General features: G+C 36.1%; 1 protein-coding gene across 1 annotated transcript; it reads right to left on the reverse strand.

Moving 5' to 3' along the window:
* On the reverse strand, positions 1–11,781 carry LOC128013314 (transferrin receptor protein 1). The gene is made up of 18 exons (XM_052596211.1): positions 11,604–11,781; positions 9,686–9,735; positions 9,340–9,562; positions 8,728–8,926; positions 8,360–8,497; positions 7,616–7,703; positions 7,387–7,506; positions 7,166–7,264; positions 6,560–6,699; positions 6,317–6,477; positions 6,121–6,237; positions 4,460–4,545; positions 4,306–4,369; positions 3,200–3,329; positions 2,998–3,088; positions 2,571–2,798; positions 2,337–2,486; positions 1–2,238 (listed from the first exon to the last, which is right to left on the reverse strand). Exons 2-18 carry the CDS (start codon positions 9,728–9,730, stop codon positions 1,996–1,998), a joined length of 2,322 nt encoding a protein of 773 aa, XP_052452171.1. The 5' UTR covers positions 9,731–9,735; positions 11,604–11,781; the 3' UTR covers positions 1–1,995.
* Between the last annotated feature and the right edge of the window lie 3,678 nt (positions 11,782–15,459).

A 15,459-nucleotide genomic window follows, 5' to 3' on the forward strand; every position in this document is an offset into this window, starting at 1 on the left:
TACTTTCAATGCTAAATTTATTACAGAGCAAAGGTTGACAGATATTGGATTCAAACGGCAATTCTAACAATCAACAGCAATCCAATGGTTTAACTTGAAACCCGACCACCACCTAACAAATCTAGACATATCTCAGTTATCAATTTTACTGTCTATTAATTTTAATAAAGACAATTTGGTAAATAAAACCCTGCTTATCTAGAAGTAACCGTTGATTCACACAAATGGAAATGTCTAGTAAATGTATTTCATCATCACAATCAGCTTGAAACACTTTGTTTTTAACAACCTGTGATGTTTAGATTTCATGCACATCTACATGCTATGAAAGACCAAACAAATTCTGTAACTTTCTGCTAAGTGCCACGAGGAGAAAAAAAAAAAAAAAGACAAGTAGACTAGTATGCAAGACACATTAGCAAAACCTGTGCCTTTAAACATGAAACCATTATGTAAAATCAGCAGTAAGCTAATCAGTCATACATCATATCCTAATCATTATGTTTTACGACTACATCCTCTTTTCAAAGAAAAAAAAGAAAAAGAAAAAAAAGAGCAGGTTCAGAAATAAGCAACCAAAAAAAAAAAAAAAAAAAAAAAATCAAACACCTGAAAGAGCATCTCTATAAATAACACAACGAATATCCATTTTTGGAAACAGGCCAGAAAAGGGAAAACCCAGTGAAACATTGAAAAGAAACTGAACTTAAACAAAACAGGCATGACTAAATGTAAAAAGCATCTTCAAGTTGTTCAGATTACAGTGATTACAAAGCAGGGAAAAAAAAGCCACACAAAACACAATGAAAAATTAATATTTACAAAACTATGGGAAACACTGTTCCCGATAATTTGATCCACCCTACAGTGAAATATGAGGATCACTGTCCTCGATATATACACGTCGGTAGGCAAAAACTACCTTCAAACACTCCACATTATGGAAGACACTGCTCCCGATAATGGATTTAGAATTGAAATATAAATGTTACAGAGAAATGCTGTTGTCACAAAAATGCTCGAGCCCACAAGTTCAGCCAAAATAGGAACTAGCCTTGCCAATTTATCAAATTATTTCAGACAAATGAGAACATCATCATCAAAAGAGATACTTTAATACAAGAAAATGTATAAAACCATCCTTTAACCAGGCCTTGTTTTTAAACGGCTTTATGCTCTGATTTCAATTTGACAAATTTGGGTCTTTTCTTCAAAAAAACAAAAACTTTTTTTTTTTAAAGAAGAGGAACTGCTCCGTAATATTAAAACAGGTGCTTTTGAGCTTATTTCCTCAAGCACCTGTAACAAGAGACATTTCTAATGCCAGCTGTTGGTAACATGTATTTCTGTTAGCAGATGCTGCTTTTAAGAACTGACAGTATAACCGCCACAATTATGGAAGGCACTGCTTCCGATAATTAAAAAAGAAACGAAAAAAAAAGACACTTTTATAGTGAACACTGTCACTGATAAATAAATAAGAAATAAATACAGTATTGTCCTCAGTTGATCAGAGAGGCTGAGTTGGGGTTTTATATGAAGTGCAAAAGGGACCAAAATTCCCAAGTAGCAGCCGAGGACAAGATTTACTCAATACACACAATGTGCAACTTAATAACAAGGCATGGATGAGTAAAAAAATTTCAATGTAATCCAGAAATGACATGCACCTAAGAACAATTCGCAGAGGAGCAAAGTTAATGACCTTGTGCTCTGATTTCTTTAACGATTAAATATTGTATTATTTATCCCTAGTCCTGCAAGAATAATATAATGCAATAACATTCAATATCTCACTATAGTTCTTAATATGATTAAAGTTCTTCCAAAGATTAATATTAAGCTGTCATATTAAATTTGAAGATATGCTTGGTGAAAATTCATTGTTCCAAATCAAATCAGATATACTTCATAGTGACAGGATTATATTTGTGCATCTAGAAATATTTTTAAGCAAAGCCGATGACAAGTTGGTTGATGCAACAGTGAAAAACGTTATATCTCGTTGTCCAAAGACCAGATATCGCCAGCCAGGTCATTAGCACAGCCCTGGATGGTCCAGGTGAGTAGAGCGAACTTGTTTAGGACCTCGTCTATGTTCCAGCTCATCTTATTTTCATGTACATCACCCAAGTAGTTTTCCAGGTCTGTGCTGGTTTGCCAGCCATTACCAAAGAAAATATGGCGGAATGGGACGTCTCTCAAAGACACGTAAGGAGAGAGAAAATTATGCTCCACCTTAAAAGGAAAAAGCAAAAAAAGACATGAGAAATTTGCCAGTTAGTATCAAGCAACAATACAAGAGGAGCCTAGAAAGACCAAGAGAATAACTTCACCTTCATTATGCGGTTATTGATTATACGACACATCTCAAAGTCATTCAGGTCGGTATTGCTTATGTCAATATTTAGAGAGGCTGCAGCACGACTGTAGGAATTCTTTGCCGCATTCAGCCACTTAGTTGACAAAAGCTCAATTTTATTGGCCTGTTAAAAGAACATTGACAATCAAGTTTTTATTTTTTTATTGTTTCTCATTGCAAAAACAATGCATATGACAAAAAGCATTACCCTGTCATTTTTGAGAGTGTCAACGCGCTGGATGATGCGGCTCACGTGGTCGCTGATCACATCAGAATACTTGGTAACATCTAGTTTGATGATGTGGTCATGAATGAGCCGAAGGGCCATCTGCCCAGCAACCTGAGCAGCAATCACAGACAACTCAACCACTTTCTGCTCAGTGATGCGGTTCAGATGCTCTTCTTCATCCATGCTTGTGTCTAAGAACTGTTCATTCTGGTGGAAAAAACATAATGAGTATGCAACATTTGGATGACTCTTTGTTTATGACACTTATGAATAGAGCAACATTTTGGGCTGGCCTTCTCAAAACAAAACATTGATGTCCTTGAATGGTAAGAAAATGGGTTGGGACGCATTATTAAAAGAATTATTATTATTATTTTTTATTACATTAGGCAGATAAAACACTTACCGAAGGAGAGCTGAAACTGAAAGAAACAGATGGGATTCCAGAGAGGGCCAGGAAAGGATATGCACCATCATCCATCTGCATGGGCGTCAGACTGAGCACAAAAATAGATTCATGTATCTAGTCATCATAACCACAGAAACAGTTATATTGATATTTCCATTAAAAAAAACAACAACACACAAATCATAGCAGATTTACTCACAGTGATGGAAAACCAGGACCATAATGCTGGAGAAGGCTTGAATTTGACTTTAGGCTTTTGACCTTTCCCAGGGTTTTTTGCAGAAGTGTGTGCAACAAAGGACTGGCGGACGCTTTAAAAGAATTGGCACCTGTAGTTTAAAGAGAAACACATCAAAAAATTTCAACGAATAGGGAGAAAAATAGGAAATGGGACTGTGATTTAAAAAAGGAATAAGGATAGAATTACATTAGGCTATTAATTCAAATAATAATGATTACTTAAAGCTGCAAGCAGCATTGAAAGGGCCCTTACACCCAGAACCACCTCTACCTTAGGCCTCTGGAAACGGTGGGCAATATGTCCAGTAACCAATGTCCCATGTGAAAGATTAAATGATAATAGTGCAATTTATCTCTGCCTACAGCAAACTCAACAATCTTGGAATTTCCATTTGATAGGAGAGGTTTAATAAACATAGAAATAAATGCTTTTCTGGAATAGGACAACAGAGAGAATTTATATACACATGCATTTATCTTTTAGTCATAGTGGTCCAAACCTAAGTAATATACTGGAATGTTTTCACAAAATTGGTTACACATTTGTTGTCACACAATAAAAGAATATGTGGATTTTTATAATGGTTGGAAATTCAGATTTGAAGTTATTAACCAGTGGAATCTGACTGTCTACTCGCAGATATGTTTAATGTAGCCAGTTCAGCCTTATCCGTTAAGTGCCAAAGTTTCAACTTTGGAGATCATATGGTTATGCCATTTTTAAGGATTTTCAGTTGTAGCATCCCATATCAAGTAAGTGCAATTTCCATAGAACTTGGTGTGCATCAGAATTTGCATGAGTTGATTTGCATATTTGGGACCCATCAATTTTTGGTCTCAATTTCCTATATAACTAAAAGCCAAATAAAAAAATAAAAAAATTAAGAATAAAAGAAAAAAAGTCTCAACTTGAAATATAACTGATACTACTTGGTACATTAACACACTATTAATCTATTGTGAAAACCCTATATACAACTCTAATTTTGTCATTTAAAAAAAACAAACTGTAATTGGGCAAACAAAAGACAATAAAAAATGTCTGACACTTCAACACAAACTTACCAGTAACAACACCATCCAAACTAATGTAAGTAAAGGCTTTTTTGTCCAGTGACGACCAGTATCCCTGGAAAACAAAGACGGCACGTTACAAAACCTGCATTTCAAACTATGTGCCAATATTCAGACCAATCACAGATGACATCAGCACACAAACCTCAAGCCATTCAGTAACTCCGACATTTCCAAAATCTCCTGCAGTCCAGCTGGCAAACACAATACTCCTTTTAGGTCTGTAACCTTCTGTGGTAAAGAAGTTGAGGAGTGAGCCCATGCCACAACAATTAGACTTAGACTTCAAAAGATTAGTTCACCAAAAAATTAAAATTAGTCCATGAATAAGTCAGCCTCAAGGCATCCTAGGTGTATATGCCTTTCTTCTTTCAGACGAATCCAATCAGAGTTAAATCAAAAATTGTCTTTGATTTTCCAAACTGTTTAATGGCAGTCAGCGGGAGGAACCGTTATCAGTCCAAAAGAAGTGAAATAAAGCACGAAGAGTGAACAAAGACCTCCTGTAGTGAATCAATGCATTTTTGTAGGAAAAATATCCAGTCAAAGAGTATAGTTTGTGCCAACAGTTGTACACAGAAGCAGCTCCGGGTTGATGACATATGAGGTCGGTGTTGTGCACGTGCAGATTAGAAGTGATGAATGCGGAAACGTAGTGGAGAGATCAAAACAAAACGAATTAGAAGTACAAAACGTGATTTGTAAAGAAGTTTTTCGAGATTCCTTTGCTAAATTAAGGAAAATTAGCTTCCTTTGCTCCTGTTAAAGAGTGTTGGTTTTCATGAGACTCATGCATCATCAGTCTGGAGCTGCTTCCGTGTACAACTACTGGTGCAAGCTACATTAAACTGATTAAGTTTTGATTAGACATTTTTCTTACAAAAACTCAATCAATTTGCTACAAGAGGCCTTTGTTCACCGGGGCTTGTGAGGCACTTTTTATCATGGATGGATGTGCTTTATTTAACTTCTTTTGGACTGAAGCACTGCAACACCCACTAAGTGCCCTTAAACAGCTTGAAAGATCAAAGTACATTTTTTATAGAACTCTGATTGGATTTGTCTGAAAGAATGAAGTCATATATGCCTAGAATGACTTGATGGTAAGTAAATAATGCGCTAATTTTCTTTTTTGGGTGAACTAACCCTTTAACACTGTTGGTCATTTAAATTTTTAATCATGAACCTATAGAAAATGCATATACGCTTATCCATTAATTATGAAGAGAACAAATGAACAGAGACTGTGTCACATTTCAAGTTCAACACCATGCCCCGCAGTGTCAGCGGAGACCAGTAAAAAAACAACAAAAGCTAGGGCAAAAAAAAAAAATCTTGATTTTTAATAGATTAAAAAAAACAAAAAACTAATTCTTAAATTCCAAACTATGTTTTAGTCTATGCTGTTTTCAGTTGTTGAATAAACAGTACATAGTGCATCATCCATCCAATAAAATCACAATAGGTTAAACTTGGTTACTTTGTGGTTTGTTTCTTATAAAACAAATTCTGTCAATTTCATTAGGAAATACAAGCATTAAATACCATTTTGGCGTTCTTTAATGTAGCGAGATAGAACGCTGTAGCGTAAACTGGGTACTCGCCTGTGCGTAATCAAAAATGTTTTGTTCATTTGCACCACTAAATGGACAGGGGTGGGAATTACAGTTACAAATTACAATAGATCACCCTAAGTGTAATCAGTCAAAGTGAAGGACAGCCTTCAGATTTTCCTGTCGCTGCTACAAAAAAAAAAAAGAAATTCTGTAAATGACGTGGTTAACACATCCTCTGGTGAGGTCATACCTTTTTTTAACTCTGTGAAAACTCTCGCAAGCTCCAGCAGAAGACTAGTGCCAACTGCAGACTTGGCATATCCCACAGCCATGGAGTCTCTCTGCGCTCCAATCACGACATAACGATCTGCCGGATCAACACCACCACAGTTAGATCACAGATATTTAATTCCATAGAAACGTTTAAGAAAAATGCACAAACTCACCAGGGTCCACATAACCTTTGATGACTCCAAACACATTATGGATCTTGGTGTCTGCAAGATTATTATTGACTACTACCGTTACTTTGTCACTCTCACTTCCCAACTTGTAACTTGAGAGGGCACCTGTAAATCTAGCAGGAGCTTCTTCTCCTTTCATTTTTCTGTGAGAAATTTGAGAATATCAAATCAAGCTTTGTTTCTCAAAATGTTTAAAAATAAGATTAAGGTAAACCTATAACATACTCAAAGATTGATTGTGCCATGTTAGCAGTGATTGTCTGGGCAAGTATTCCTGGAAGACCAGAGGACTTGGCAGGTGGAAACTGTGTGTGATTAAAGGACGGGAATCCTGGTGTGTAAGGATCACCTGATCCAAGGTGGACCTATAATTAAATACCGGAATATGTGAATCAATTTACATTCAGTTTTCCACACTTAGAAATTGCCTTTATCTTAATGTGTGTGTGTATGTGTATATATATATATATGTGTGTGTATATATATATATATATATATATATATATATATATATATATATATATATATATATATATATATGTGTGTGTGTGTGTGTGTGTGTATATATATATATATATATATATATATATATATATATATATATATATGTGTGTGTGTGTGTATATATATATATATATATATATATATATATATATATATATATATATATATATATAATTTACATTAGAAAATATTATAAAGTAAATAAATAGCATTTTGATCTACCAATGAAACAAATAATTAAAAAAGGTAATTATAACAGCTCAACTCAAAATCAATATAAACAACCTAAACTCAAACATATGAATATCATTATTTGGCGTAACTTACATGTCCATAAAGTTCAGCATCCAAAGACATAGTTTTATAGTCAGCTGGGTCTGGGTAGATCAGAGCTGCTACGGCACCCATTTTAGCTGCATTCATAATCTACAACGGTAACAAACATAATTTGATAAGCACTATTAAAAAGTACCAGATTATTACTATATTTGGCCTCAAGTCTCTAGGAAAACACTACAAGATCAGATGAACCGTTACTCATGAATCACCTTCTGAGCCACGCTGATTTTTCCAGCTCTCATCAGTACAACAGATCCATTTAGATTCAGTTTGTATTCTTTATTCTGCAGGTCAGAAAGCTCACCATAGTTGGCGTACACCACTTTACCCTGTGAACATAATTGCAATTATGGAACAACCATTGCACTAAGTTGACTAACAAAAATTTTTTTTTTTAAGAAAGGCAAGCTTTTCTTGCAGAGGAAGAGGAAGGCTCACCTCTCTACGTCCTGTTTCACTGTAAGCCAGGAACCCTTTTGGAATTCCGATCTCCACTTCACCAAAGTACACTTTGTTTGGATTGTTGCTGTTAGGGTAACATTCAGTCCAAATTACAAATAACATATTGAAAGATATAATAGAAAGATTTAAAAATATACATTTATACATGTGTTACACTTTTATTGTGTTTAGAGCAATTTTTTGTTGTTTTGTGCACTTGTTAGCATGCTGAATTAGGTTTTTACTGTGTTCAGGTGTTTTTAACAAGTTACGTGCAAATTCATGTGTTTTTTATTGTATTCAGTGTGGTTTTAGCATGTTATATGATTGTTAGCATGCTGCTATACAGTTTTTAATAGGTGTTCTGACAGTTGTTAGCATGATTTGAATTTGTAAGCGAGTTGCTATTAGGTTTTTTACGGTTTGGAGTTTCTATAATTAGTTATATGCATGTTAGCTTGTTGCCATGTGTATTGTGTTGTTCTCAGCATGTTGCTATGTGGCTTTTATTGTGTTCAAAATGTCTTTTAGTGTTATGCATTTGTAAGCATGTCATGATATGTTTGTACTAGAGATTTCTAGAGAGTTACACACTTATTTGCATGCTGCTATGCAGCTTTTACTGTATTCAGAGATAGAGTGTTTAGTGTATGTTAGCATCTGACTGTGCAGTGCAGTGTGTAGAGTGTTCTAGTGGTGTTCTGAGAGGTTTGATTTTGCTGTAATGTAGCTGATACTGACCTGTTAGGAAACTGTAGTTTCACAAAGTGCTCATCCACCCAGGGGTCCATATTCTGTTTCATGAAAATGTCATGGATATTATCAGCTATCTTATTATCTGCAGCTGATCCTGCTGTACGTCTGACCTGGGAATAATCTCTTAAGGGAACACATGTTAGGAGAAAATTGTTAGCTTGAATGCAATGTAAGTCACTTTGGATAAAAGCATCTGCTAAATGCAGAAATTGAATTTAATGGGAGAGGAACAGAAAGTCAGCGAAGTTCAATAACAGGTGTGTATATTTAAAGTTATGCCATCACAACTGTTTTTATGTTAAAATCAACAATGCTCACAAGAGCAATAATTATATTCAATGACTTACAGTTACCTTAATTTATCTTTAATGGCTGTAGATGACAGTTTATCATTCAGAAGTTTAACAAGGTCACTCCAATCCAAAACAGGTGGATAAAATGGTGGAATTTCTTGATAAGATGAATCTTCAGGGTCCTGCTTGATCTCACCATCTCCTGGAGAGCAGGTAGCAGGCTCAGACTTGCGGTGGGTAGAGTATCCAATGAGCAAACCTGGGACAGGGTAAAAGATGAAGTAAAACTATGTGTGGTTTCTCACATAAGCACTAGAAACTGGTTACATCTCCTTAAACCAACTTATTACATGGCTCATTGAAACGCTTGATTTTTTTGATAATTCACAGGGGTTTCAAACTGACCACTGTCCCTAGCATCCAATGAAATCTCACTTCAAACAGAAGATCATTTCTAGTCATATATATATATAGATTTCAATTTGAGTTTCTTAATATTTACATACAAAATTTGAATACATTTAATGAAACGGGGACATAGAAAAGGAGAAAGGACTGCCATTTAACAGTGAAAGCAGAATTTGGGACAAACTAAAATGGATGTCAAAGGGGCCATTGATACATAATAATGATTGCATGATATTCATTCGGATAAACTGCAAAAACACTCACCTACACAGAAGATGAACAGCACTACACCCACCCCAACCAGAATCCTCCACTTGTTCCATGGCTCAGAACGACTGGGTCTTGTGTACGTGTCACGTTGCATCTGTTCTGGTTCTATTCCATCCATTTCCTCCTCACCATCTACAGCAAGCTTCACCTCCACATGGCTGCTCTCTCCATCAGGATTCTGAGATTGATTGAACCGGGTGTACGAGCGACTGTTTACCTATTAACAGAGGGGGAGAAAAAGAGGCTCCAAATTCCAGAGAAATTTATACAGTACAGCAGTTTTAAAGTACTAAAAATATAATATTTTAAAGACAACACGTTAGTTAAAAAAAGCACTTACTATTCTCGAAAACTTCATTTTGGCCTGATCAATTGCTCCTTCCATGGAATCTGAAACGAAAGAGATAAAATATCTTTAGCAACACAGGCTCCTAGTCAGTCGAAGTGCTCTTTTTGAAGTCTCTGAATTCATAAACACAGTCATCCTTGTTCAAAGTCCAAAAATGTTTTTATCCACTGAAAAAAAGACAGTCTTTTGATTCGCTGAACACCATCCAAAAGCCAGAGCCACCCTCTACCGAGGCTCCAGAGCTAGTTAAAGCAGTGATAAGAATCAATACGGAGATTATACAATGTTGATAATGCAACATGTGCACCACAAATATTTACTAATTGTGAAATACGGTGTACTTTAAATCTAGTGTCCTACTGAACGATTTTAAAGGGAGGGAAAAACAAAGCGTACATTTTGCGGCAATCTTTGTAAAAATAAAACTAGTGAAACCTTTCCACAAAACAGTTGGGTTTCAAGACATATTTCCTCATAATGCCACTTTGAGGGTTTATTACATACCTTTTTTTCCTCAATTCTTGCGTTACAGGAAGTGTTGGTATGCATGTTTAGACTAGCTACTTCCTACAACCTGATTTTACAATTGGCAGCATTTTCAGTCTTGCAACACTACAATGGTATGCGGATCCACTGGACAGTTTTACAGTTAAGACTTCCTTAAACAATAACAGGACAATTCTGAATAAATAAATACGATTTGAGACGAATGGACACCTAAAACACCGTCGTCGTTTTTTATATTGTGTCATTGACGACACTTGATATGTCTGTGATTATACTTAAAGGTTGTTGAACAAACCAGGATTCATCACGTTTCAACAAAAAACAACCTTTAAGAGGAAAAAATAATTATACATAAGTTTGAAATCAAGTAATAAACTTTAATGCGAAGTCAGCCCTGATTCATTTCTTCTGCAAGCAAAGGGATCTGATAACAGGGGGATGCTGAAATACTTTGAGTACTTTGTTGGATATGTGATATCGATATGGCCCACTGGGGGGGGGGGGGGGGGGGGGGGGGGGTCTTATTGTTGTGTCCGCAAGCATTAATGCAGTTCAAGCTCAATTAAACAGATGAATGAAGATCTTCTCCCTAAGCACATAGTCAAATCCCCTGAGTGCATCACACTAAAGAGGAGGGTGTGCTGTGACTGATGAAGACCATGTGAGAGTCACAACCAACATCAGACACGGATTTGGAAACTGGTTCATAATCATTTCCATTGTAAATCAGGTTATAAACCACTTCTTGCAGAGCACTGAAAACTTAGTAAATATTTCAATGTTATTCTTATTTCCAGAACACAAGGCTACTTACAAGGAAGTTACATTTTGTTAAACAGCAAAGACAAAATACAATTTAAATATTTGTAACATCTTTAAAGTAGCTGGCATATCAATAAAAAGCAAAAAACATTTTTTATTTCGAACCATTTAGAGAACACCTGAAGGTCAAAGATCTTTAGCACTTCCTGTTCACACGCACGTGGCGAAATACGAACCTTTTTTTTTCTTATAGAGAAATCATTTATATAAACTCTAGCACAAATAACAATCAATTCAGATTATGTCATGCTAAGATAGACATTCATTTAACATAAAACTGAACTTCAGTTTTGGACAAAGTATATTCATTTACGCCTACATAATTATCTGCAAGGTGACGGTCAATGGATATTTTTAGATTTAACCACATAAGTAATGTGCATGTTGCTCGTATTACCATTATAGCAAAATATCCTTAAAAAGCAATTAAATTATTTATTAATTGAATTGAATTATTTATTAACCCACAGCATGGCGTTAAGTTTATTGACAGCGTGACATTATCACGGAGCTGTCACACAGTGCAGGCCATCCTGCTCATTCATAAAAGCTAAAACGTAATGGTTTGCAAAGTACTTACTTTTAGATGAGAAAACTGCTCCTTTTAATACAATTTCCCCCCTGTGTACGTTTCGCTGTCGGTACTTGTAAATGCTAATTTGTGTTTCTTTATGTGCACCTCGCGGTGTTCGCCACAGCACCGGTGAAAGTCTGCACGCACACACTTCTTCTTCTTTAGTTTTTTGGCGCTTAACCGTTTGTTGTATAGCGCCACCTACAGTACATTGCTGTTGTGGAGTCAATGAATTCCAATCTGCTTTTCTCATACCTTATTTTCCATTGTAATAACCACTCCCTATTACTACCATTACTATTTACATGTCATTTACAAAAAAAACGGAAAATGATCGTTTCCAATATTACTCTCACTAAATACTTTCCATTCACAATTTTATTCCATTCCATTTGAAATTAAAGTTAGATCTATACATGATAACATTTTACTAAGTTAAACCTTATACCTTCTCTTGTGTTTAAGCATACTAATGACCTATTATCCATAAATTGTTATATTATTTCCCCATTGTGATCAACGTTTTTACTCCCCCATAACCAATTGTGTGCGTTAAAATCACCACACCATAATTTCCTTATTTATTTTTTTCTATTTTTTTAAGCAAATTTAAAGAAATCTTTTTGAATGGATTATATTTCAAAGAATGGTGTGAAAAGGGAAAAACATCCAGTACGCGGCAGTCCTGTGGGCGAAAAAGCCTTGTTGATGCTACGGGTCGGAGGCGAATGGGCCGACTGATTCAAGCTGATAGAAGAGCAACTTTGACTGAAATAACCACTCGTTACAACCGAGGTATGCAGCAAAGCATTTGTGAAGCCACAACACGCACAACCTTGAGGTGAATGGGCTACAACAGCAGAAGACCCCACCTGGTACCACTCATCTCCACTATAAATAGGAAAAAGAGGCTACAATTTGCATGAGCTCACCGAAATTGGACAGTTGAAGACTGGAAAAATGTTGCCTGGTCTAATGAGTCTCGATTTCTGTTGAGACATTCAGATGGTAGTCAGAACTTGGCTTAAACAGAATCAGAACATGGATCCATCATGCCTTGTTACCACTGTGCAGGCTGCTGGTGGTGGTGTAATGGTGTGGGGGATGTTTTCTTGGCACACATTACGCCCCTTAGTGCCAGTTGGGCATCGTTTAAATGCCATGGCCTACCTGAGCATTGTTTCGGACCATGTCCATCCCTTTATGACCACCATGTACCCATCCTCTGATGGTTACTTCCAGCAGGATAATGCACCATGTCACAAAGCTCGAATCATTTCAGAATGGTTTCTTGAACATGACAATGAGTTCACTGTACTAAAATGGCCCCCACAGTCACCAGATCTCAACCCAATAGAGCATCTTTGGGATGTGGTGGAACGGGAGCTTCGTGCCCTGGATGTGCATCCCACAAATCTCTGTCAACTGCAAGATGCTATCCTATCAATATGGGCCAACATTTCTAAAGAATGCTTTCAGCAACTTGTTGAATCAATGCCATGTAGAATTAAGGCAGTTTTGAAGGTGAAAGGGGTCAAACACAGTATTAGTATGGTATTCCTAATAATCCTTCAGGTGAGTGTGTGTATATAACAATTGATTCTTCTTGATAAAACAATTCCACCACCACACATTATCCATTGCCTCTTTTATTTCCCTATATACAGTTCGTTCTTTTAAAAAAGTAACTACTCCACATCCCTGGTGACCTCTCTCTATCTTTCCGGACAGAACTACTGTATATCCTGGTAATACAAATTGAAGATTTAGCTTGAGCCATGATTCTTGAACACAAATAACATTTGGTTTATATTCTAAATCTAAAACAAACTTGTCAAAATTCTTGTCCATTTGCTACAAGGCTTCTTGCATTGCACTGCATAAACCTTATCCCCATATATCTATTCAGATACTGTACCTGGGAAGTTTCTACAGAAGCTGCTCGAGTGAGGATATCATGTAACGTGTTTGCTGAAATTCCATAGATACCAGAGAAACTCAGATGCAGCTTCTAAGATTGTCTTGATCTTAGCTGATCTACTTGGTAACACAGCTGTTATTAATCACCTTGACAATAAAGGCTAAAAAGTTCTCTTTTGTCATTATTAGAGAACTCTCTTTTAGGATGTTTACATTGGCACTCTTTTGTTGCTTCTTTTTGTATGTTCCTTGAATCTTGTTCAGTTTTTCCACTAATCTCTTTCCTCCTGTCCTTGTCACAAACCTTCACTGCTTCAGCATACAGTAGATAACGCACAGCCTTGTATTTCTGGATTTCTCTTGCTTTAACTTGTAGGCTACCTCACATCCTCCAATAGGCTGCGCTTTGTGGACCACCAAAATAACAGCATTTTATATAATTTGTCTCTGTACCTTTGTCATAATCATGTTCTCATAATCATGAAATGGGCTACGGTGTTGCCTCGGGTTGTTTTTCATGTTTGCAGGTTGAAGCGACCCCAATCACGCTATATATAGCCCATGAGAGGAGAAATTTACCGGGGAATCCCAGCAAAAAACTTTATTTTACCCCAACCACCCCCATCCCGGAACGCGATTTTTAACGGGGTTTCTCCCTCGAAGAGATTGGTCTACTTCTGAGGGTTTTGTTGTGAAAACTCGGCAACCCTGCTTTCTAGCTTTCTGAGTGCTGGTATTATCAGGCGGCAAGATGTAGGCTTGAAAATACTTTACAAAATGTACAGGTGTATAGTAACTCTAGTAAGATTTGGCTCATCTGTTTTACAGGTTAACCGTCAAGACTGTGATGTAATACTGGTTCCTTTTTATTTGACCCAATGAAAGTAATTTTATGGATATGAGAGACTGTGGTCTGCTGCTGGTTCCTTTTTATTTTACACAAGGAATGTTAATTAACATTATATTGATATGAGGTGTAGTGGTGTCTGGAAGTGGGTAACCTAGATGTGACTCTGTAAAAATCCCAAAAAGTCTCAAAATCTAATTATGAAATGACAAGCATCAAAGTTTGATTTCCACCATTAATGTCACTATATGATCTCAGTCCTTTACAAGGCCGCACGCAGACGCTATTAAAGATATCAATGTTACATTTTCACATATGTTGCTTACCTTATGAAGGATTATTTTATGTAGAAAAATAACACACACACACACAAAAACAAGTAAATCACAAAAATTACTTTAGCTGGGTTTTAACATTTTCTTAATGTATTCCTAATTCTTAGTTCACCGAAAAATGGGTAAGAAGTGTTTGCACCCTGTCACTTAACTTCTGCTTGACTTCACAGCGTAAGGATCATTATGAAATTATTATTATCAGCCAATAGCCACAGAAGAGGTGCAGATTTTGCAATAAACAATTCAAAATAAATAAGTAAATAAATAAATAGACTGCAGGAATTAAAATTTGGGCAGAACATTAAATTACATGCTATTTTATTTAGTTGTCTGTTCAGAATCATGGTATTTAAAAAAGAAAAGAAAAAAGAAAGTCATGATTGTTAATTAATCCAGAACTGTGCAGCTCTACTCTCCTGACTGACTGTTTCTCCCATTCCATACAGTGATGGGCAAATGGTCATTTCGAGCCCTGACATATGTTATTAACATAATTTACAAGGTCCTGTTATTAATGAGTGCTCACCTCCACTGACGTCTTCATTCAAAGGAGTAGTTGAAGAGACAGCATCTCTGTCTGGGGTGCAGGAAGGAGCGGGCGCACTCATATTTTAAGGGGAGCCGGCAATCTGTTACAATTTGTTATTTTTAATAATTCTGAATAGTAATAATAATACAGTGTTAAATAATAAATATAATAAAAGTAACCTTTTGTGTCCTTCTGCTATACATACTAGGCCTATTAGCTCCCAAAAACAGC

This window comes from Carassius gibelio, chromosome B24 (genome assembly GCF_023724105.1).
Source record: "Carassius gibelio isolate Cgi1373 ecotype wild population from Czech Republic chromosome B24, carGib1.2-hapl.c, whole genome shotgun sequence".
NCBI classification, from domain to species: domain Eukaryota; kingdom Metazoa; phylum Chordata; class Actinopteri; order Cypriniformes; family Cyprinidae; genus Carassius; species Carassius gibelio.

Bases quoted from the DNA above. Each gene is read 5' to 3' on its own strand.
- LOC128013314 (XM_052596211.1), bottom strand. From the start codon at position 9,730: ATGGAAGGAGCAATTGATCAGGCCAAAATGAAGTTTTCGAGAATA. The intron at 6,700-7,165 runs GTAAGTTACGCC...ATTTAATTATAG, and splicing joins ATGCTGAACTTTATGGACAT to GTCCACCTTGGATCAGGTGA. The intron at 4,370-4,459 runs GTTTGTGTGCTG...TTTGTTTTCCAG, and splicing joins GAGTTACTGAATGGCTTGAG to GGATACTGGTCGTCACTGGA.